This window comes from Neopsephotus bourkii, unplaced genomic scaffold, assembly GCF_033783945.1.
Source record: "Neopsephotus bourkii isolate Nb327-2 ecotype Australia unplaced genomic scaffold, CSIRO-AGI_Nbou_v1 NB_1250, whole genome shotgun sequence".
NCBI lineage: Eukaryota > Metazoa > Chordata > Aves > Psittaciformes > Psittacidae > Neopsephotus > Neopsephotus bourkii.
In genome coordinates this window covers 3,776,667-3,799,355 of record NW_026901735.1, presented here as the reverse complement: position 1 = coordinate 3,799,355, position 22,689 = coordinate 3,776,667, and the positions used below count along the sequence as shown (strand labels likewise).

General features: G+C 44.1%; 1 protein-coding gene and 1 long non-coding RNA gene across 4 annotated transcripts; one reads left to right on the top strand and one right to left on the bottom strand.

Moving 5' to 3' along the window:
- Positions 1 to 19,878, top strand: LOC133218430 (uncharacterized). Of its 2 annotated transcripts, XR_009727151.1 has the most exons (6): positions 1 to 209; positions 3,031 to 3,205; positions 14,987 to 15,120; positions 17,934 to 18,033; positions 18,765 to 18,884; positions 19,740 to 19,878. It is a non-coding gene; the product is annotated as an uncharacterized LOC133218430 (long non-coding RNA). The 2 variants fall into 2 exon arrangements; XR_009727152.1 differs by lacking the exons at positions 1 to 209; positions 3,031 to 3,205; positions 19,740 to 19,878 and adding an exon at positions 13,790 to 13,908 and having other exon boundaries at positions 18,765 to 19,104.
- On the bottom strand, positions 12,093 to 22,490 carry FAM161A (FAM161 centrosomal protein A). 2 transcript variants are annotated; one of them, XM_061364822.1, is made up of 6 exons: positions 21,496 to 22,490; positions 19,803 to 20,963; positions 18,622 to 18,789; positions 15,787 to 15,886; positions 14,442 to 14,596; positions 12,093 to 13,871 (listed from the first exon to the last, which is right to left on the bottom strand). In XM_061364822.1, the coding sequence occupies exons 1-6, from the start codon at positions 21,654 to 21,656 to the stop codon at positions 13,388 to 13,390; spliced, it is 2,229 nt and encodes a 742-aa protein (XP_061220806.1). In that variant the 5' UTR covers positions 21,657 to 22,490; the 3' UTR covers positions 12,093 to 13,387. The 2 variants fall into 2 exon arrangements, with proteins under 2 accessions (XP_061220806.1, XP_061220807.1); XM_061364823.1 differs by lacking the exon at positions 18,622 to 18,789.
- Positions 22,491 to 22,689: the final 199 nt, after the last annotated feature.

Sequence of the window (22,689 nt, the reverse complement as noted above, 5' to 3'; positions counted from 1 at the left end):
AACACTGCCCTGTCTCTCCCCAGGAATGTCCTAGTTCCTCCTTCTGCATATGTGAGGCCTTTTTGCCCAGTATTTCATGGAGTATTGGGAATGTGGATGAATATTATTTGCACTTTATGGATGGAGAAGCGAGAAAGCCACCGTCCTGCCCACCCACCAGTGGGTCAGAAAGAGAAGACTGAATCCTGTTTTCCTGCTCAATAGCTTCTGTGAGTAAGTAGTCTCTATATTCGCTGCTTTAAGCTTTGTATACCAGCTCCCTGCTCAGCATACAGAGAATTCATAACTCTTTGACGTGTCTGTTCTTTTCCCCATAGCTGTTAGATGCACTCTTGAGAAGGAAAGAATAAAAGAAGGGAACAACACTCTTAATGTCTGGCAGTTAGACAATATTAATTATACATGTATCTGTGTATTTAGAAACTCAATAGAATTCTTTTCTTTCTCAGTGATCCAGGAGAACAGCTTGTTCTGTAAAAGGTGTTTTCTAACTATAGACAGGTATCAATTCCTCTATTGACTGAATTGATTCCTTCCTCTGCTAATGCATCTACTGTCCTGCACCTCCTGATGAGGTGGCTGACATATAACATTACAGCTTTGATAGAGGGGATGAAGAAAACCCTTTTGTTCACAATGCTGTCACTGTGCGGCCACTGCCCATCGGTGCTTTGAAGCAACCAGTTCTCTTCATCATCCTAAAAGCTCCCTGACATCTGTTCACTTAAACAGCATTCCATTCCATTCCATTCCATATTCTATTTTTCCATGGGCTAAATATATGAGGAGAATAAAGGCAGCCTGTCTTGGATATTCACCAATGTTTTTTGCCTCTGACCACAAACTTAATTTGTTCAGAAGCTGATGAGCTTTATGCCATTGTGGGGACACGCACACTAAAATGAACTCCAGGCTCTCCTTGTCTAGGAAGCATTTGCTAGAACTGATTATGCCATTAAAGGATTTGGGAGGAATTTAAGTGCAGGTGAGCTCCAGTCTTTACATTGTGGTTGCTCCTTAAGGGAATGGCTTGAGCAAGCGTAAAGTCAGTCTTGGATTTTTAAACATAGGCTTGGAATTTCGTATTTTAAAGGAATTCAGATGGTTGCAGATACTTTTAAATCATCACAGTAGGATGATCCAGTGTCATGGTATTTAAATGATACAGAAAATGAGTATACCTCTTGGCCAGAGTATGCCCCTTCAGTGCTGGGGAATAGGGAAGTTGGGAAGGAATCCTAATGGAGAGACAAAAGAGAACTAGTGAAGAGCTACAGTCTCCAGTGACCTGCAGCTGAGAGATGGAGAGCACCCTGGGCATGAAACCTTCCTGTATATCTGGAGAACGATGGGTCTGTTGTATTCTGCATAGCTGGGAAACAGGGGAAGCACTCAGCTTTCTGGCATGGTTCATGGTGTCTGCCAGCAGCTTCCTCCTCCAGAATGTAACTAGCATTGGGCTTGGACAGATCCAGGGATGGGGGAACATATATGTGATTCCATTAATATTAATGAAGTTTCTAAAGAAAAGCTCTGCATGTTGACAAGATAATGCACAGCTTTGCTACAGCCACCTTCCAGAGCTGGCAGGGATCCTGGAGTCTTCCTTGTGAGAAATGCCCAGCTATAAACCTATTTTCAGGGTTTCAAATGACTTCTCAGAGAGGTGCAGGTGAAATCCTGATCCTTGTTTCACTCAGAGCACCCCCTGCTCTTACTAGGACCCAGCTTCCCACCTCTCTATTCCAAATCGGTGCTCAGGCTCTTGGGGCTGAGTAGAGAACATTTGAGCTGCTTTTTCCAAGTGAGCATGTGGTGTCTTTTCTGCCCTGCTGAGGGTGATATAAGGAAAGCAAGTGTCTGCAAAACATAGGGTTAAAATACTTTCAACTTAACTTGGGTCTAAGAGAGAGAACAATGTTTGTGTTGTAAGTCTGCGGTGTGGTAACAGAATTTAGCAGCCTTACTAACATGAGTGTATTATTTCTTTCCATCTTTCTAATGAGTCAATTCTTTCTTTCCATCCTTCTAATGGGTGAATTATTCCTTACCATCCTTCTCCTTATCAGTTAGTTTGGAGACAGTGCCTCCCGAACATCTGCTAGCTTGGGATACTCCTTGTCTGCCCGTCCTGTTCTGCTTGCAGTAAGTTTTGCACGAAGGTCACACTGTTCTAAATCTTTGCCAGCTATCAGAAGCTTACAGATAGGGCTGGTTTCAGGTGGTTTTGTGATTACTGGGGCATCCAACAGTGCCAAAGGGAAAAGTACACCGTGAGGAAGACTGCTTACTGCATCTTGAAGACCTTTGCCCACATGAGGAAGACTGCTTACTTCATCCTCAAGACCCCTGCCCACGACCATCTCAGAGGGCAGCACGCAAGCACCAAAAGGGATGAGAGTTATGATAATGATTACCTAAACTAATTGTAATAGCCCCACTGCTCTCTCAAGAACCTAATGAATATGCATGTTTGTGTGTGATAAATATCTGCTAGCTTAACCCCTCAGTGCCCAAGTTAGGAGGAGCGATCGCCCTTGCACCCGGTGCCGTAGTAAATGTACCTGCTTTATAACTCTCTGAGTTGTAGAGTCTGATTTCATGCTTCAGGGGAGCTTGGGAGTTAAAGTGGAGGACTCAAGAGCCTGTCTGAAATGGAAGAGTGAAAATCCAAGCTCAAAAGGACAAAGAAAAGGAAAAAAGCAAAAATCTCGTCCCTGGAAAATGAGAAAGTGCTTATCAAAGGAAATGTGGATGTGCTGGTGGATGTATGCCAGTGTACAGCAGTTTGCTTTCCGGTCCCTAGGCTTGCTCTGAAGTGTTCAGACTTTTACAACATATGAAAGAAAGGTGGCTTGTTGGTTGTTTCCTGTACTTGGGAGAGATGAAAAAGGGAAAAAGGGCAGGTTTTGCACTGCTGGAGCTGCAGAGGGTAGGGGGCTTCCCTTAGTTTCCATTAGAATTGAATAAAAAGAGCTTTAACTTTGTCTAATAAAAATAACTAATGTGATCTGTTGGCATTTCTATTAGGAAAGAAGCATAGGACCTCAACTGTGAAATGCATTTGTTACAGCGTAAAGAGAATCACTATGTTGCTGGGAATGAAGATGCAGTCTTTCTGGCAAAACACTGGGGGAAACAGTTAAGACATCCTAACTGCTCATATCCTGAGAGCTGAATTCTTGCTGTTCCTGTAAAGTCAAAGGTAAGGATCTACCTGGGAAAAAAGGTGTTTGGCAATGTGTTGCTGAGTACTTTTCTGCCACATATCCCTCTTTTATCAAGCTGGGATCCAGGTCCAATCATCAGTTGGTCACTGAACCTGCCTCATTGCAAACTGGATGGCTTTAGTTGAGATGTTCCAAGAATCATAGAATCACAGAATGGTTTGGGTTGGAAAGGACCTTAGGATCATCCAGTTCCAACCCCGCTGCCATGGGCAGGGACACCTCACACTAAACCATGTCACCCAAGGCTCTGTCCAACCTGGCCTTGAACAGGGATGGAGCTTTCACAGCCTCCCTGGGCAACCCATTCCAGTGCCTCACCACCCTCACAGGAAAGAATTTCCTCCTTATATCCAATCTAAATTTCCCCTGTTTAAGTTTGAACCCATTACCCCTTATCCTATCACTACAGTCCCTAATGAAGAGTCCCTCCCCAGCATCCCTATAGGTTCCCCTTCAGATACTGGAAGGCTGCTCTGAGGTCTCCACGCAGCCTTCTCTTCTCCAGGCTGAACAGCCCCATCTTTCTCAGCCTGCCTTCATACAGGAGGTGCTCCAGTCCCCTGATCATCCTCGTGGTCTCCTCTGGACTTGTTCCAACAGTTCCATAAAGAAGCCAGCTTCACTTTCCTACCTGTAGCTCCCCAGTGCTGCAGGTATCATCAGAGCTGTGCTCGAGGAAAACATGGAGCAGCTGTGTTGACCTTTAGCAAGTGCCTTGAAGTCTGTAGCGCTGTCCCACACACAGTGTAGTATGTTTGTCCCAGGGTTTCCTGATTCTAAGTGCAGTGAGATATGGCCTAAAATGACCCATTGTTATAACAGTGACAACAGCTGCTGGGGTACAAATCACGTTATTTCCTTTGGAAAGAAAAGAGTTCTATTTTTAATGATTTTCTCCTTAATCTTTCCATTCCATTCTAGCAGTGTTTATGGTACCGAGTACAATACTTCTTGTTATGACTGCTCTTTGTGTGACTGGGACCTAAGCAGACATTCTGCAGCAAAACGTCTGGGATACAGAGCCTAAAGAGCTTGTGCTGCAGGAAGTGCTAAAAAAACCCCCACTCAATCTCCTCCCACCCCCAAAAAACCCCCAAACCCAAACAAAAAACCTTAAAGACACTGTCATGGTTCCCATGGGGAATGTTATTGTATCCTTTGGAATGCAGCTTGTGCATCTATTCTATTAGGATTCTTTCTTTAAAGGGGCAGTTTCTTCTTGGAAAATCTGACTCCCTCCAGAATTGAGGGTCTTGATTTTGGTTCTTAAAAGGCATTTAAAGAAGATCTGCCATTAGCAAGGTGTTTTGTGTTTTGATGGTGGGTGGTTGGCAGGGTTTCTGTTTCCCTTTTCCTGCTCTCCTGTACAGCCAGTGGACCCTGTGATTGTGCAGCATCCTCATCTTAGGGAGGTTTTCATGCACATATTAGGTCGGTGTTACTGCTGAAAAAGGTTCTTTTCTCTTTCCTACTGTTCTCATGTCTCCCTTGTGATGGCACAGGCAGTGCAGTAAGTAAGGGAGCAGATCAGGAAACTAAACTGAGTGAAACTTGTAGAAATTTGGAAGGCTTAAACTGATTTGAGGAGTGGGTGAAGACAGAAAACCTCTTACTCCTGTTCACCTCTGTCAGTCTGGGTTTGGTGGATGCTGTCCACCAAAGGGTTCTGACCAGTGTCAGAGGGCAGGCTGGGTTGGTTGTTAGCACCTCACAAACTGAACGTTCATTTCATTCCACAGACACAACTTCCAGGGGGGATATTCTTTTCATTTAAACTAAGTATGCTTCACAGGTGAACAGTGCTGACCTAAGCTGTGGCCTAAGATGGGGTTTGGCACACAGGTTAGAATTGCTGGTTCTTCATTAGCGTGAGGAGGGCAAGCAGTACACTTTGGTATTGCACTGTCAGTGAGGTGTCTAGAAGAGAAGTAGCTGTTAGAATCATAGAATAGAATCATAGAATGGTTAGGGTTGGAAAGGACCTTAAGATCATCAAGTTCCAACCCCCCTGCCATGGGCAGGGACACCTCGCTCTAAACCATATCACCCAAGGCTCTTTCCAGCCTGGCCTTGAACACTGCCAGGGATGGAGCATTCACAGCTTCCCTGGGCAATCCATTCCAGTGCCTCACCACCCTCACAGTAAAGAACTTCCTCCTTATATCCAATCTAAACTTCCCCTGTTTAAGTTTTAACCCATTACCCCTTGTCCTGTCACTACAGTCCCTAATGGAAGAATCCCTCACCAGCATCCCTATAGCCCCCCTTCAGATACTGGAAGGCTGCTCTGAGGTCTCCACGCAGCCTTCTCTTCTCCAGGCTGAACAGCCCCAACTTTCTCAGCCTATCTTCATACAGGAGGTGCTCCAGTCCCCTGAACATCCTCGTGGCCTCCTCTGGACTTGTTCCAACAGTTCCATGTCCTTTTTATGTTGAGGACACCAGAACTGCACATAGTGCTCCAGGTGAGGTCTCACGAGAGCAGAATAAAGGGGCAGGATCACCTCCTTCGCCCTGCTGGTCATGCTCCTTTTGATGCAGCCCAGGATACGGTTGCTTTCTGGGCTGCAAGCGCACACTGAAGCTGGCTCATGTTCATTTTCTTATCCACCAAGACCCCAAGTCCTTCTCCGCAGTTGCTGTTGATTCAATCGAGCAACTTTTCCCTAGTTACCCTTTCTATGTAGTTGAATATTACTTTATTTACTGCCTCAGCAGTGCTGGATGTGTCAATGACTGTGAGTATTCTTTAGGTACGCCCATTTGGAAATAATGATGTCTCCAGCCAATGTGAGGTGGCATAACTGTGCAAGATCCCTGTGCTCTGTAACTTCAGAAATGACAACCTTGGTGTATAGTGTTTACTGTGTTAATGTATTAGCACCTCTTGTTTGACTGGTAAGAGCAGAGAACAGTTTGCTTCTGGAGAAGGTGGATGAGCTGCAGAAAGCCCTTGAGGAAGAGTCTCTCTCATGTAGCTTGGCCTCAGCTGCTCATGAGAATTCAATGAGACCACCAGCTTCCCAGCAGGGACCACTGGATGGATGCAGGGTCAGGTATGCCCATTGTAGAAGCATCTGTGCCCGTGTTCAGAAACATGTACAATCACTGAGACAGCTTCATTCGTCCAGAACACACTCAATACTGTTGCCATGTGGTTGGTGATTACTGGCTTCTGAAAGCAGCAGTGCAACCTGGCTGCCTCTCTTTTAAACAGCTTCACTATTTTATGCATGCACTTGTATTACCCAGGGTGTACACAGCAGCTCCAGCTATTAGGATCAATTAGAAAAGTGTGGATACTCCTTTCAGAAGCTGTTTAGCTGGTTTAAAGCTGAAGGTTATTTCTGTGCAGTGTGGGGCTGCCTTTCAGTGCGAAAGGGAGGAAAGGGACCTGTGTGAACAGGAGGGCCTGTGTGCTACAAGGGTAGTGTACTCGTTCTCAGTGTTAGAAACAAGCTGGAGCAGGCAAAAGGTACCCAACCAGCTACACAAGGAGAGCTAAACTTGGCCTCAGCCTCCTAGGCCTGAATTAAATTAGCATTAACAGAGTAGGTAACAGAGGAGAAGGAAGGTTTCACCCAGGAATAACGTATGAATCTGGTTACCAAGCAAGGGATCTGGGAAGTTCTCACTGAGGAGATGAAATGGACAAGGATTTAAAGGAAATAACAGTATTTTCTAGTCCTTGAAGTGGGCAACTTGGCAATTTTCTGAGTTTTATTTTAAGTCTTAATTGCTCAGTATCTCCTTTCTGACCATCACATGCTTCTGGTCTGCCTGCCTTGGGAAGCATCACAGTTTTGCATTACCACAAGCTCTATCAACCCATTGATAGGTGTGGTTTAACAATGGCTACTTTGCAGTGGTGTGATAAGCAGGCACTTTGTGCCAGTCAGAGCAGCCTGAGCACTCTGTGCTGAGATTCTGCTGTGTAATGTTTAGAGTTGCTTCTTTCCTTGGCCAACTCTTGGAGTTTAAACCCCCAAATTGGTGATAAGCAATATGTTAACTCACACCTCGCTGCTTGTGTGGCCCCTTCAGTATTACATCTGAGATTAAGCTGTGATGGTCCCCTTGGCAGTTCCAGGACCTTCAGGGATAAAGGTGTTACTGGACTGAGCTCCCCAGAGCAGAATTTAACCAGAATGAGACCCACATTAACAGCTCCAGGAGCTGATTTTGCTTTGTTTGCTTTTGTACTTAACTACAAATGTAATTTGGTATCTCTCATCCATTTTAGAAAATGCAGGATGGCACGAAATACACTTTATAAAGTGTAGCAAGTTAACAGGAGCCCTTCATGAGAACTATGTGCATCTCTATGTGTGGAAGGCTATGTCTGAGAACAGTGGTGATCTGAATAATGCGGTAATGGGATGGTTTGTAACAGTTTATTATGCTGGCAGCTGGGGTTTCTTAGCTGTGTTTGTTAGGAGAGTGGTTACTTACTGTTAATTAGTAACCTGCTTAATCTTCCTAACCTTCTTATTGTTAACCTGCCTAACTATTGTTAGTAATCAGCTTATTGTTAGTAAGCTCTAACTATTAGTGGCAAACATTGGGCTGTGCAAGTGTAAATATGGCTGATTTTAGTCCTGTTGACAACTGGCTTCCACAGTACCCTTTGTGTTCATGAAATTAAATATGGCCTCATTTACAGTCTTAAATATCAGAAAGTAACAGCATTTCTTTCCCACAAACATCTGCCTTCTCTGTTTCTCTGTACTGCAGACACTTGAGCATGCAGGGGATCTTCTCATATGGCTAATCCTGGGATGCAGCTGTGTGAGACACCGACAGTCACTGGCCAGCACTAAAAGGGTGAAGTCCTGCTTGTCCCTGTCATCTCCTAACCTCACCCTCTCCTTTTGGCTGGGCTATTTTGACACAGTGAAAGGGTCTGAAAAACAAGGAGGAAAAGAAAAGAACGGTGGAGGGCAGAGCTTGTGTTCTATAGGCACAAGAAGGTGTTTCAGCTGTCTATGGAAGGCTTTACTCTGTGAGCAAACATGATCTGCTTCCTCTGAAGCATGCAGAGATGCCTGGTAAGACTGGATTGGAGGTTTAGTTCTGTGTGTTTGTGCACACTTAGCACAGTGGAAGCCTCCTAATGCTGTTATTCCTTAATACAACCCTAACATCTAAAGCACTATCTCATGTCCTACAACTTTCCTCATATTTGTGCAGTTTGTCTTACTTGTGAGCCCTGGTTTCTCTGCTGCTTCATCTGACTGCTAGGCTTTCCTAGTATACAGTAGGGATCAGAATATTTCTGGTACTCTGTAAGTCTCAGTTTCCTCTGACATTCCTCAAATACCTGAAATTCCTATTGAAGAAAGAAGCAATTTGAGTTTTGCTGGAACATGCAAAGGCTTTTTTTCCCCCCTAAAGCCACATAATTATCAAAATCCACAACCAGAGATGTAAGGCTGAGATTCCACTGAAGGGTGAGGACAGCAGGTCTCAAACCATGCCTGATTTCACCTGCATGTTAACATTTGTAAGCACACAGCTGCCAGATCGTCTCATGATGAACTGATAATGTATTCCTAGCCACATCTATTTTGAATACGTACCTGATGTCTCACTTAAATTCGCTGGCAACTGTATAAACACACTTTCAGATACATATTGTAATATACATTTTGATCTCTACAGTGCCTATTATTTGTTAAGCTCAGGCACATATTTTGCTTTCTGCCATCCCAGCAGCCTGAGGATTCTAAATGGGGCTATAATGACTTTAAAACCAGTGATGACTTTAAATGTTTTCTTCAGCAAGTTGGTCATTTTTTGGTTATTCTGTTCATTTGAAGTTGTTGATGTAATCATTTTTCCCTTACAGGAAAAGCCAACCTAACCTCCAGCTTGCTGTTATGGTCACGATGTACTTGAGAAGATGATTTCTAGAGAAAGTGGTATCACACATACAAAGAACACTTGAGATACAAGTAAATTTGGAGGGCAACCAACATTTACCTATAAGACAGAAACACCCCTCTGTGTGCCAAAGCTAAAGGTGTTACAGAACAGTCCCACAGCAGCAACAGCTCCCATAGAGACTCACTGGAGTCTCCAGCTGGGTGTTGTGCTTTGGGAGCCTGTTCTTCAAAGCTGGACGCTGTTTTTAGAGGAAGTGTTGAGGTGGCACTTTCATGTTGGCTTTCAAAGTTGTCCCTGGCTTCCCTCAGCAACACCGCAACGTTGCATTACACCCACAAACCCCACAATATCTAAACCTTCTGGCTTCTTCAAAACACAGAAATATATGTAATTACATAGATAGGTATAGAGTTAGAAACAGCTATAAACAGGCTTTATATACACAACTTGTCAATATTAACATTCCAGGACTGCATTCAGTGCAAGGCAGATGGACGTGGGTGCTGAACGCTTACATGGGGCACTGCATCTGGCTGCAACTTAAAGTCATTTCTTTGTGGGCTTTGTACTTGTATTTGGTTCACTTGGCAGTGATACCCCTTTTCCTGTGGAATTTGCTGCTGCTAAAACCATACAGTGTCTCTAAACTTCAGTAAAAGCAGATATTACAGTGGAGGTCCTACAACCTTACAACCATTTTCAGCCTGGGCTTACCAGATATTAGAGCCGTTCCATAGCAACTGTGAGCATTAAACTTCCAGAATCTGTATCCCTTTCCTGGATTGTGTATCCCCTACAAATCACATACACTTGCAAGCCACTGCCTTGCAGCCACGAGCTAATGCTGGCCCTTCAGACTGCCTGTAACACTGACCTTCTCCACCACCATGGATATGGCTACAGCTTATCTCAGTGGGAACCTGTGGTTAATGTGAACAGATACAACCAAGGCTGTTGCTCACATCCAGTGCCATGAGAATCCTTTGGGAAACCAGAACGGGATCTGCAGTGTTTGTGGACTTAAAAGTAGTGTTCTTCCCATCCTGCTGCAAATATCCTGCCATATCCTTCCATGCCATGGCCTCGTCTATGATCACATTTTGAGGTACAATATCTGTTGCTCAACAGGTCACCTGGGGCTTTCTCCTTGCAGCTTCAGGTGTCGAATTCCCATTAAAGAGCTGTCATTCTTGCATTTTTTGGATACACCTTTCTCATTTTCTTTGCAAATTTCTGCACAGGTTTCTACATCTGTGCTGTGGCTGTTGATTAAAACATTAAAGCCAGAATATTCAGTACGCTGTGAGAAACTTCTCTATTCATCTCCCTCCTGCTAAGTACCTTCCCTCAGTGCATAACGCACCCGCATTTCCCACTTAATGAGCTTCTTGACTTAAAATGCTTCTATTAGATCATCTTTTGTGAATCGAATGACATTGAAATGACTCCATGTGCTACAGTTTCTATTCTCATTTCTATGGTACTACTCTGCTTCTTGGTCATTTGCAAAAACCTCTTACCTGGATTTGGATTTTCATGTTGTTTCTTTAAATGTAACCATTTTCATTGCAGTGCCATCATCCTTTTCCTTCCTGTTTTCTCTACATTTTAAATCACCTTCTTTGCCAAAAACCCAAGCAAAATCCCCACAACAAAACCCAAAGGTCAAATAATGACCTGGGTTTTAGGCTGGGCTACTGTTCATCTCATGCCAGCATGGCGTATGTATGTGCCTCGTTCTTTGTTTGAAGAGGTTTAATTCATCCTGACCAGTCTTCCCCCATTTGTGTTCTGTCATCTGTGATTTTTCTTTGCTATTCCTCTCCTCTTGCATGCCTTGTTGGAAAGCTCATCCCCTTCTCGTTTGTAATGCAATTTCTGAGCAGATTTTTTTACCTAAATTTCATTATTCTTCCCCTTTGAAAAATCTCTGCTCAAAGCGATCTCCATAAATGGCTCCTTTCACATCTCACAGTTTGATCTCTCATATCTTTCCCAAATTAAAGAATCCTTGTATATATTGTCATACAAAACCCCAAACTACCTGCTTGGCATATGAAACCCATTCTTTATCTTTGATCAGTCTTGTTGCCTTCTTCCACTTACACAAGAAATCCCTTTTGAGATGGGAGGACCAGGGCTCATGCAGTGTTCAAGATGGAATTGCTTTTGTTTTTTTCACTGTATAGTAGTATATAATACAGAAAGATGTTTTACCCTCACCTGCATTTATCTGCAATTATTAAAACTGAACTGTATCTCCTGTTCTATCATTGACATAACATCCTTCAGCATGTTGTTCAAGGCCAGGTTGGACAGAACCTTGGGTGACATGGTTTAGTGTGAGGTGTCCCTGCCCATGGCAGGGGGGTTGGAACTTGATGATCTTAAGGCCCTTTCCAACCCTAACTGTTCTATGATTCTTTATCGGTGTTCATGAATTCTGTTATTATTAAGGCTAATATAGTAAGAATTCATCAAAAAGCTCAATCTGAATTATACACAGGTTCCGTTCTTCTAAAACCTTACATAAACCACTGGTTTTGCTACTTCATTTCAGTTCAAGGAATTTCTAGCAATATTTTTAATCTCTATCTTAACAGTTCAACAGTTTTAGATTCATTCTTTTAGAACATTTGAGTGCTGCCAGACCTTAGAAATGGTTTGCATCTTTTCTGATTTGAAATCTCTTCAAATAATCATTGAGCAAAAACTCCTTTAGAGCTCCTCTGCCTTCCTCCAAGAGAACTTAGTTCCTAAGGAGACAAGTAGCATTTATACATGACCATGAATTCAACAACATATTGTACAGCTCTTCAGGATTATAGAATACTGACAAGCACAAGCAAACCAGCCTTGAGTTGGTACTGTGGGACCCTCAGGTATAACTAGGGATTGTAAACCGTCATCTTCCTCCTGAAGTAGTGATTGATGCTGTCACGCACAACATACATAAATGTCTGTTTTATTTAAGTAAAGAAGCAAATTTCAAGTTTCTGTTTGTTACGCTCACACTTCAAAAATGAATACAAGTAGTCATGTTAAACTTCCAAACATCATTACACAGTTTCTTAAAGCCAGGAGGAAGAAACAACAACAGGAATCTGCAATTTCCATGCTGCATTGAATGCAGCATGGAAGAAACTAAATGAAAGACAATCAAATCCAAACCCCAAACCTTCTGTTTTCTGAACAGAAGTAGTAGCTGAAGTCCTGAGTGGCAAGAGTGTAGGAAAAGGTCCTAAAGCCCTTCTTTCCCTACTTGCATCAACTAGAGCTGTTGGGCTACATTTTTACCTGACTTAGTAAGATCCTCTCTTTACAGTGTATATTTCCTGCCTCAATAAAGACCTTTTAAGATTGCCAGAATTTATGAAGAATGATTTTACAAGATCATGGTTTGAGCTTTTCAAATTAAAATGGAGTTGAAAGAGCAGTTTTGGGGCTTGGTTACACGACACATACAAGATCTGCAGCGTCACTTGCTCTACTGAGCCACTCTTCTGCTTGCCTATAAGCCTTAAAAATGTCTGTGAAGTTTTAAGTGGTCCCTGCCATGTATTCGAGGCATCTTCTCCACTATAGGGAGAGCAACTGCAGTACTGTTAATATTTTAGATAGACAAAGTAGTTGAGGTGATGAAGCACCTTATTTCCTGTCACAGTTCAGCTCGCTTAAGTGGGCAGAAGACAAACCCCATGGGAAGAAGAGGGAGGAACTGAACAGGCTCACCTGGCCATATGGTCTAACTGCACACATTGTGCTCCTGGCTAAAACCACTCTGAGGTCTCGCACAACAAACCCTTGTCTGTTCATTGCCATCCTACAAGACATGGCATGAACACACCCCACAAGCACTGAAACATTTACATGAGACCAGAAGACACTGATGATGGCAAATCACTGCTCCAGAATCTTACCTGCCTTCGCCAGCATGTAGAAAGAGCTGGACAGAAGATCTCAGTACTTACCAATGCAGCATGCAAGCTGTTGTTATTAAACAGGGGTCACAGTTCATCTTACAAACTGATATCACATGAGACTAGAATAAATAAGATTAATACAAAAGTAGATTCTTTTTTTTGGTGGAAATTCCGAACTGGATCTTTCCTACTGGAAAATAGACAAAATTTCTGCACTGGAAAGGCTGGAAAGGTTTAAATTCACAGCATTTTGTATCAGTAGAAAAGTAGCAAGTCTTTGTTTGGTGTCTATTTCACTGCCAGCAATGAAATAGGTTCCTGAGCCTCAGGCCATCTGCCTGCCTTCATTCAGTCAGCTTCACCATCGCTGGGTTTCTCTTCCGAGTCATCATTTTCATACTCCTCATCCTCATAGCCAAAAGCACCCTCAGCTTCAGGGTCAGACTGACCTTCCTCTTCATGCTCATGGGGCTGATCAGACCGAGAGCTGGGTCTTGACTGGTCATCCTCCTCCTCTTCCTGGGAATGGCTAAGTGACCGGCCTGCTTTTGCTTGTGCTTCATCTTCCTCCTTCTCCCCCTCCTCTTTCTCCTCCTCTTCTTCTTCATGATGCTGATCAGAGGGGGGGCTCAACTCAGCTGCATGGCAATGCTGATGGGCATAAGAGCTGGCTCTTGCCTCTTCCTCATCCTCCAGCTCACTGGACTGGCCATCCTGGATGGGAGTTGTGACACCTTTTCTGTTCTCCTCCTCCTCTTCCCCCCAGGACTGCTCAGACCCACTGCTGTCAGCCTCAAAGGATTCCCTTTCCTTCACTTCATCCTCGATGGCTCTGAAAAGACAATTTGAACGTGTGATTTTACTTGCAGGTAAGATGCCCTCCAGCAGGATTTCAACTACCTGCAGGTAATGTAGGACAAATCCTTGGCTGGGGTGGAAATGGGGAAGGAAAAGGGAAGGGGGGACACTGGAGTCTGCTGTTATGCTTGAAAATAACAGTATTGCTTATATATATTCAATTCTTTCATTTCTGCTTTCTTTTGAATCATAATACCTAATGGATATTGAAAAGTGGGGTTTACAAGACCTACTTTCACAATTCAGTGAAGGTAATTCAGAATGAAGTGACTTACTAGCAACCTGCCACAGTTTTTGGTGACAGGAACAAATAAAGAAGGTTTTCCTTCAGTTTTCCTTGAAGGGCATTTCAAACCATATCCAGTGCTCTCCCGTGTTTTATAAAATCACATTTAATTGGGGTAAAAGAACAGGATACATACTAATGCTAACTACAGTTGGGTATTTACATGGGAAATACTGCAAGTAAGTAAGACAAAGAAACCTACACATCAAAACTCACTAATTACTAGGTATGGGGGGGGAATCCTTCATTAATCTCTACCTTTCTCTGGCATCAGTGGAGTAATTAAAATCTTCAGCACTGGAATATTGTAGTAATTTGGTTCCTTGTCCTTTCCTTGACACAAACTCAGGGCATATCCCCAGCGCTCTCAGTCTGTTGGAGTAACGCTTTTCTGCAGCTATTCTGGCATTTTTCTGTAGGCAAACCCACAATGGTTACGTGTTATCTAAATGCATTCAATGCCTGTCTTTTGATACTTTATTGATAGTAATATTCCATTTCATTCATTGCATCTGGCAAGTGGAATGATTATTCACTGCAGGTAAAAATGGCAATACAATACTTAAACTTTACACCAGACTTTCCTTTTCTATACTAGTTTGAGCTGGTTTGCTCCCTGTACCCACTGGCTAATGAAGAGCTCTGTGTTCTGTATATAGCTCTAGAGGGAGGAGGAGGAAGATGTGGCCATGTAGAACTCCCCTAAAAAAATCAGTGTTCACCTTCGTACCTGCTGTTTAACAGATTACACAGTTGTGTATCTCTGCCTTCTGGCACTGAGGGTGTAAATTCTCTTCCACCAGCTAACATCTGAGTGAGGAGAACTTGTCCTCCAACCTACGTGGATGCTCCTGCCCCGCACCCAGGAAACCCACACAGACAAGGGACCAGGGAACCAGTGATCTATGACTTGCTGCCTCTCTGGGTCTGCAAACAGGTCAGGGACCACACTAACAGCATGTGCTTGTAATGAAATGGAGAGAGAATAATACATACTGCAGCTGAGCTTTATAGTGGACACTTGAATTTTCTTATCACTTCTTTCCCAGCTTAAACCTCCTAAATTTTTGCTGTAATTCTTTGTTGAGTTTAAAATTACTCATAGAATCACAGAATGGTTTGGGTTGGAAAGGACCTTAAGATTATTCAGTTCCAACCCCCCTGCCATGGGCAGGGACACCTCACACTAAACCATGTCACCCAAGGCTCTGTCCAGCCTGGCCTTGAACACCACCAGGGATGGAGCATTCACAACTTCCCTGGGGAACCCATTCCAGTGCCTCAGCACCCTAACAGGAAAGAATTTCCTCCTTATATCCAATCTAAACTTCCCCTGTTTAACTTTGAACCCATTACCCCTTGTCCTATCCCTCATGTTGTAACTCATGGTGAAACTGATTTGGACAACATTTACTACAGCCATCCCTGTTCCCTGTGCAAGCATGCCATGAATATCTAGTCCCCAAAATTAGCAGTATTTATATGGTTAGAATGGACAAATACTGGCCTGAAAGCTGTATTCAAGCTATCTTCTGAAAATGTCTGACTACCCATGTCTTAATGCAGTATCTGAAGGTAAGAAGTAACACAGAAGCAAGACAACCTGAGTGACTCGTTCGAAAAGCAGTGGCCTTTGTTTTACTCTTTCTTCCATTTCTTGCAGCTCTTGCAGATATTCTTGCATTCTCTGCTTCTCATAATTCCTAAGGGAAACAGAGGACAAGAGAAATGATTAGGAATTTATAATACAAGAAGCCATTTCCTACCGCAGTTAAACTGCTCCTAACAAACTCAATATTCGCCTACTTAAAGATGTATCAACAGTAAATTAGTTTACAGTGGTTACAGGCTCTGAGGTTATTGTCTCATTTCACAGCAATTGCCTCTCTGTAAGCACTGAATAAAACTGGCTGGGAAGCTGTCACTTTGGAGAAGCAGAGAGAGGTCCTGGCCACTGAGCTTAAACAGAGTTTGCCTGAGTTTGGATTCTTAGGGTTATTTAGGATACTTAGTTTTTTAAACTCTGATTTCATACAGATATTCTGCTTCTTCTAAGCAATACTGAGTAGAATACACATAGGAAATTAGTATCATTAAACAAAACTCAGCACTTTAAGGTAAAAGTTTGATGATAAGAAGCTTGTTACTTTTCCAGTCTGTCTCACAAGAGGGGTGGCCACATTCTGGATCATAGAATCCCAGACTGGTTTGGGTTGGAAGGGACCTTAAAGCTCATCCAGTTCCAACCCCCTGCCATGGGCAGGGACACCTTCCACTAGAGGAGGTTGCTCCAAGCCCCTGTGTCCAACCTGGCCTTGAACACTGCCAGGGATGGGGCAGCCACAGCTTCTCTGGGCACCCTGTGCCAGTGCCATCATAGGACACTGTTCTCCTACTTGGCTTGTCAAGGTCCCAGGCAATACAGCAGGATGAGGAAATGTCTCAGATCACAGCAAGCACCAGATAATCCAGGTAATGGGCTGTAATCCTCTGTGTGTGACACAGACACCTCTCTGTGGTATTGCCTCTGTGCTGGGCCAGCTCCAGCATTACCAAGTCACTTAAGGTCAGGCATGAGAGCTCTGGCACATTTACACTTGTATCTCCTCCTGCCTCCTTCCCTTACTATCCTCTGAACTTCTGCAAGGCACAACAGCTGTGCATTAAAGCAAGTTATTCACCACGTGGAGGGAGTGAACTTCATTGTTGCTCCTTGCTTGCTCTCTACAAACCTAATTATCTGTTAGGAGAGCACTTACATTAATGTACCCTATTACCCAGCCTATGCTGAAATAAGCATTATCAAGTTAAGCACTTGTACCAGCCTTAATGCATCAGCACCAGGGAAGTAATCTGGCTTTGTAACAGCATAATTTTATGTGCAGACAAGAACGCAGGACGAGTGTGTTACAATATGCACCAAATCTGATTAAGCTGAAGACTTCAATGTTGAAGTTTGCTGTTGAATGAACTCAAATCACATCTTGTAAACACACCCACTACTCCTCTTGATTCTCCACCCTGCTACTGTAACTCAGCTTGCTTTCTGCTTCTGCCCTACAGTCAGCAGATCATCTACCCAAGGACAATGACATTAGAAAGCTCCTGTTATTATCTACTGGTTGCATTACAAAAGCAATAGTGTTTGAGCTCTGACTCTACCCAAATAGTCAGAAGGCACTGCCCTCTTTGACCTGCATCTCTACCACTGCATCTCTGCTGCCCAGGACCATGTGTAAGTCCTGCTTCTGCCCTTGTGTGCTTTGCCTACAGCCCTTGCCTCCACCTGCATTTCAGACAGATCTCTGGCTTCAACCATATTCTAAATGTCTTAATGTTTAGTAGGAGAGTTAAGAATTGCTAATCTAAGCTACAAATCTCATAATCAGGCCTATCTCATGAGCATTCATGAGTGTGAGGTGTCCCTCCCCATGGCAGGGGGTCGGAACTGGATGATCTTAAGGTCCTTTCCAACCCAAACCATTCCATCATTCACCCTTGTATTGTTTTGCCCTACCACTGTCAGTTACTGGCTGTTTGCCTCCTTACTGGAAATCAGGATTTGAGTCGCTGCCCAGGATCCTGCCTATGCATGAAGCAACAGAGGCAGAGCACTCAGTACCTCTCACTGTCACCACGTAACCCCACCTTAAATGGATGATACTGCTGCAGTGCCATGGTGCCAAGAGAGATATAAACCTCACTAGAGACTCATTCAAACAGGACTAATTTGTGGAGGTTTTTTCCTAGGAATTACAAAGAACAAGAAGCAGAAATGAAAAGCAGAAACAAGGCCAAGCATCAGTTCTGGAGTCAGATCAGCATTGGAGAGCTGGAGCCCTCTGGACTGGTAGCTTACAGCACACTGAGAAGGCTCTGATGTTTATTCCTTGAGTGCTACTTTTCCTCAAGTCCTATAGAAACAGCCTTCCAGTCTCTATCTCTACTAAAGGGAGTTTTGGATCCCATTCCCACTAAGCACCAGCAGCTTCCTGGTTTGCTGCTGATACCTGTGCTACATTGAACTAATATTCCTGCTCTAATTTTCCCTCTTAAGTGGGGTCCTGCTGGGACAAAGTGATGAATTGTGACTTATTCATTACTGTAGGAGACAGCGAGCACCAAAGTTGTACCAACACCTGGCATTCCAGCAGTGCAAGGGTATTCTGTAACTACACTGGTCCTTTTCCTTTTGATTTCTGCATTGAGGAAACATAGGAGCTAAGCTGTAATATCATAAAGATCAAAATCCTGAGAAAAGGCAACAATTTCCCGGCTGGAATACTGCATTTGGCCACTTCTTTCCTACCTGCTTGTACAGTGTATGATTTAGCAAACGTGTGACTACATAAACTTGGACTACACTATATTTTACATTGTATGTCTCTCATACAATGTAGAATGAGATCTCCAGGATCAGGGGAATGCAACAAGATACCTGAATGTTCTTAATTTGGATTCAGACACCTGAGCAAGGCTCTGATGGGGGTCATTGGCCTCAGCCCGAATGGTTACAAGTTTCTGGAGGCTTTTTGTTCTTTGTTTCTGCTTTGTTCTGATCCTTTGCTGCTGTTCTTCCAGCTTCCTCTTTTCCTCAAGTGAACTCCTGGTGGAAACATAAACTAAGGCTGAATTCACTTTGAACCAAGAGCAAGACCTCAAAGGAAGCTTTGGCAAAGAGGAAAGCAGGGTGAAAACAGGGTAGGTGTAAGAGGACACAAGGTACGTGCCATTTTAAGGGATTCAGGGGCATCCTGGGAAGCAGTGGGCATTTATCCCTTTCCTGTGCATATGCTGACAAGAATGTACTATTCTTTCTTTAACAATCTTAAGTCCTACTTTTAAGTATTTTGTCTATTATAATTAAGCCCTTATATTAATATACATTAAGTTCTATATCCACTGCATGGAAAAATTCACTACATATTCAGCCCAGAAAGCAACCGTATCCTGAGCTGCATCAAAAGGAGCGTGACCAGCAGGTCGAAGGAGGTGATCCTGCCCCTCTGCTCTGCTCTCGTGAGACCTCACCTGGAGTATTGTGTGCAGTTCTGGTGTCCTCAACATAAAAAGGACATGGAACTGTTGGAACAAGTCCAGAGGAGGCCACGAGGATGATCAGGGGACTGGAGCACCTCCTGTATGAAGACAGGCTGAGAAAGTTGGGGCTGTTCAGCCTGGAGAAGAGAAGGCTGCGTGGAGACCTCATAGCAGCCTTCCAGTATCTGAAGGGGGCCTATAGGGATGCTGGAGAGGGACTTTTCATTAGGGACTGTAGTGGTAGGACAAGGGGTAATGGGTTAAAACTGAAACAGGGGAAGTTTACATTGGATATAAGGAGGAAATTCTTTCCTGTTAGGGTGGTGAGGCACTGGAATGCGTTGCCCAGGGAGGTTGTGAATGCTCCATCCCTGGCAGTGTTCAAGGCCAGGCTGGACAAGGCCTTGGGTGAGAGGGTTTAGTGTGAGGTGTCCCTGCCCATGGCAGGGAGGTTGGAACTGGATGATCCTAAGGTCCTTTCCAACCCTAACTATTCTACAATTCTATGATACATAGAAATACCAGAGAAGACTGCTCTTAAAGTACATCCACAACATAGAGCACCACTGCAGTAGTCACCTTATGGCGTGTATGCGACGTCTTGTGGATTCTGTGATTTTTGGTGATTTAGCTCCTCCAAGATGTGAATTTACCCTTGAATGTCTCATCTGGGGTTTACGTCTTGGAGAGACATATGGCCAGCGTGTTTCCTTCAGCTTCTCTTCATCCTCTTCAATGTCCTTCAATATCTTCCCCTTGTTTGAGGGGATATATGGAGTACGGAGACCAAAAGGTTCACAGACCGTCAGGTGCTTCACTTGTTTCTGCTGCAGGAGCCGCTGCTGAAATCTCTGGTGCAGCAGTTCAAAGTCTGGAACACTTGATTTGATCCTGGGTTTATGCTCCGTTTGCTTTGGTTCACTGCACTTGGGCTTCTTCTTTTTGCTGGTGTCTTTCAAAGCCAGCCTGCTGTTGGGGAGAGATGAATTACGTAGCAGCTCCTCAGCTCTCATTCTGATCCTGATCTCCCTGTAGAGCTCCTCCTCCTTCAGCCTGTCATTAACAGCCGGGCTATAGACACATCTAGGAACCGGTTTTGCTTTGAACAGTCCTGTTTTCTTTCCAGGCGCAGAAAGGTCTCTCAGTTGCATTTTCCTCATCTCGTTCCTTTGCTTCTCTCGCTCAATGAATTTAAACGGCTTCTGACAAGCCAAGAGCTGCAGTTTGCTCCTCTCTTTCACAGACCTCCTGCGTTCCTCATTGCGCTGCACGATTTCATGGTAGAGCGGCAGGAAGACAGCAGCGGGCACCGGGTTGGCTCGGAACTGCTTCTGACACTCTGCTTCCTCCTCCAGCTGCTTCTTCAGTAAGTTGTTCTCCATTTCAACCAGCGATCTTGACTTGATGTTCTGCTCTTTCTTCCTGGCTTCTCTGATGGTCATCTGGAAGGGCTTGGGCACCGTCACTTTGGGTGACCATGCTTTCTCTTTCTTCTGCCTGGTTCTGTAGGCGGGTGAGCTGGGTTTGGTGCGAGGGATGTAATCTTCCACAGAGAACCCATCCCACATGGTTTCAATCCGTTGCTTGGCAAGTGCAGATGATGGAGTTTCACTCCTGTTTTCTTCAAAGGCTCTGTCAGACCCCTCAGATACACTCAAGCTTAAGGGATCGCTTAAGTCAGAGTCTGAAAAGGATTTGTGCAGATGTAGAGGCTGATACGAGCTCTTCTCCCAAGTTGGCCTTTAAAAAAGGGAAGAAAAAGGTGTTCTGAGTCAGTCCAACACTGGTACAAAGCCAGTAACTTCCACTGCGAGGTATCATCGTTAGAAACAAAACTCAACAGTGCTGGCTGGGGAAAGGAAAGGGTAAGAGAAGCACATGGGGCACTCAGGCCTGATCATAGGTTTAAGCCAATGCCGGTCACAAACAAGTCAGCACTTCCTAAGGAAAGGCACTGTGCCTTACTAAACGTGCTGCCCAGCCTCTGCTGCACACACACTTGTAACTCTCACAGCCCTTTAGCAAGGTGAAAAAGCATTTCTGTTATTAAAACAAACTTCTCTGTGTTACCTGCTTAGAGGAAATGGGGACAGTAACACTTTCCAGCCCCAGGAAACAAACCCCACAAACCTGGCTTACAGATCTCTGCAAAGCGTTTCATCATACAATCAGAGCCTGGGTTGGGTTGGAAGGGACCTTAAAGCTCATCCAGTTCCAACCCCTGCCACAGGCAGGGACACCTTCACTAGATAAAAGGCACCACCAGACTTACCTGCAGCACATACCAGCAGCAGCATTCTTCGTGCCCAGGGGCTGCTCTCTTTTCAAATGCAGTTTATTCCTGTACATACTTTCCAGTTTGGCCATGGTCTCCAAGTGCGCGTTCTTCAGCTCCTCCAGCTTCAGGTAATACTCTTGGTTTGAATGGTGCATTTTGGAGAAGTCTATCTGCTTGTCACAGTCTCCACTCAGAGCCAGGGGCTGCTCCCTGTTGGTGCTTGAATCCAAATCAAAACCATCCTGCAAGAGAGGGATGTTTGCAAAGTGTTCTGATTGTTACAAGGGGGAACAAGGTTCTTAATATTGCTTTAGCCTGGTTATGCTAATGAATGGTACAGTAATGCCAAAGAGAGATACAAGGATGCAAATGTTATCACAGAGCTACATGGAGTAATCTTACTGTATGATAATTTATACCCTACAGGTCCTACTTAAAGCACATAGGATCCCTAAATCTGCCCTGTAATCACTGTATTTACACCAGGAAATGCTATCTAAAGGATTTACCAAAGAAACCAGTGTAACTATGTTGTAAAGTGTCATTTTACCTTTGATTACTGTGCAGCTCTAGGAAAGCCTTCCTTTAGAAGCAAACAGACCCAAAGCAGAACCTTCCCTGCCTTCTGTTCCCATAAGGGAAGCCATCAGGTATTGTGTGTGTAAATGTTTATTCCCCTTTCCATAAGTTGCTGTGGAACAACAGGGATGCTGATGGTTGCACTGCTGTCAGGCAGCTTGCAGCTGTGTGCAAGCAAGCATGTTAAGTACATTTAAAGCTTACACGTTAGAGAAGTCATTAAACCCAGGTTTGTGTGCATACAAGGACTCCCTTTTGTTATCCTTAAACACCATGTTTAAAAAAGATCCAGGGCACTTTCTTTATCCCAAAATCAATGCTTTTCCACATGGAGATGTTTTAATAAGCTCTGACCTTCCCACAAAACATCGCGTTTATGTTCTGTCAGGTTTTCACTGCAAACCACCTTTCTTCCCCAGCATCGAGACCTAACGCACGATGAGCCACACGACCAAGGAAGCGAGTTTCAACAGTCGTTACAAAGGCACCATCCGCCTCCTCCTGAGCCCATCCCGTGTGAACCTGCCGGCTCCCTCCTCCGTCCGCAGAGCGATCCCAAGCTCTTCCCGGCCCTGGGCATCGCCACTTCTTATCTCCGCTCTCCCAACC

Bases quoted from the DNA above. Each gene is read 5' to 3' on its own strand.
- FAM161A (XM_061364822.1), bottom strand. From the start codon at position 21,656: ATGCACCATTCAAACCAAGAGTATTACCTGAAGCTGGAGGAGCTGAAG. The intron at 20,964-21,495 runs GTAAGTCTGGTG...CCTTTTTTAAAG, and splicing joins GCTGCTGGTATGTGCTGCAG to GCCAACTTGGGAGAAGAGCT. The intron at 13,872-14,441 runs GTAGAGATTAAT...TTGTCTTTTCAG, and splicing joins TCCACTGATGCCAGAGAAAG to AGCCATCGAGGATGAAGTGA.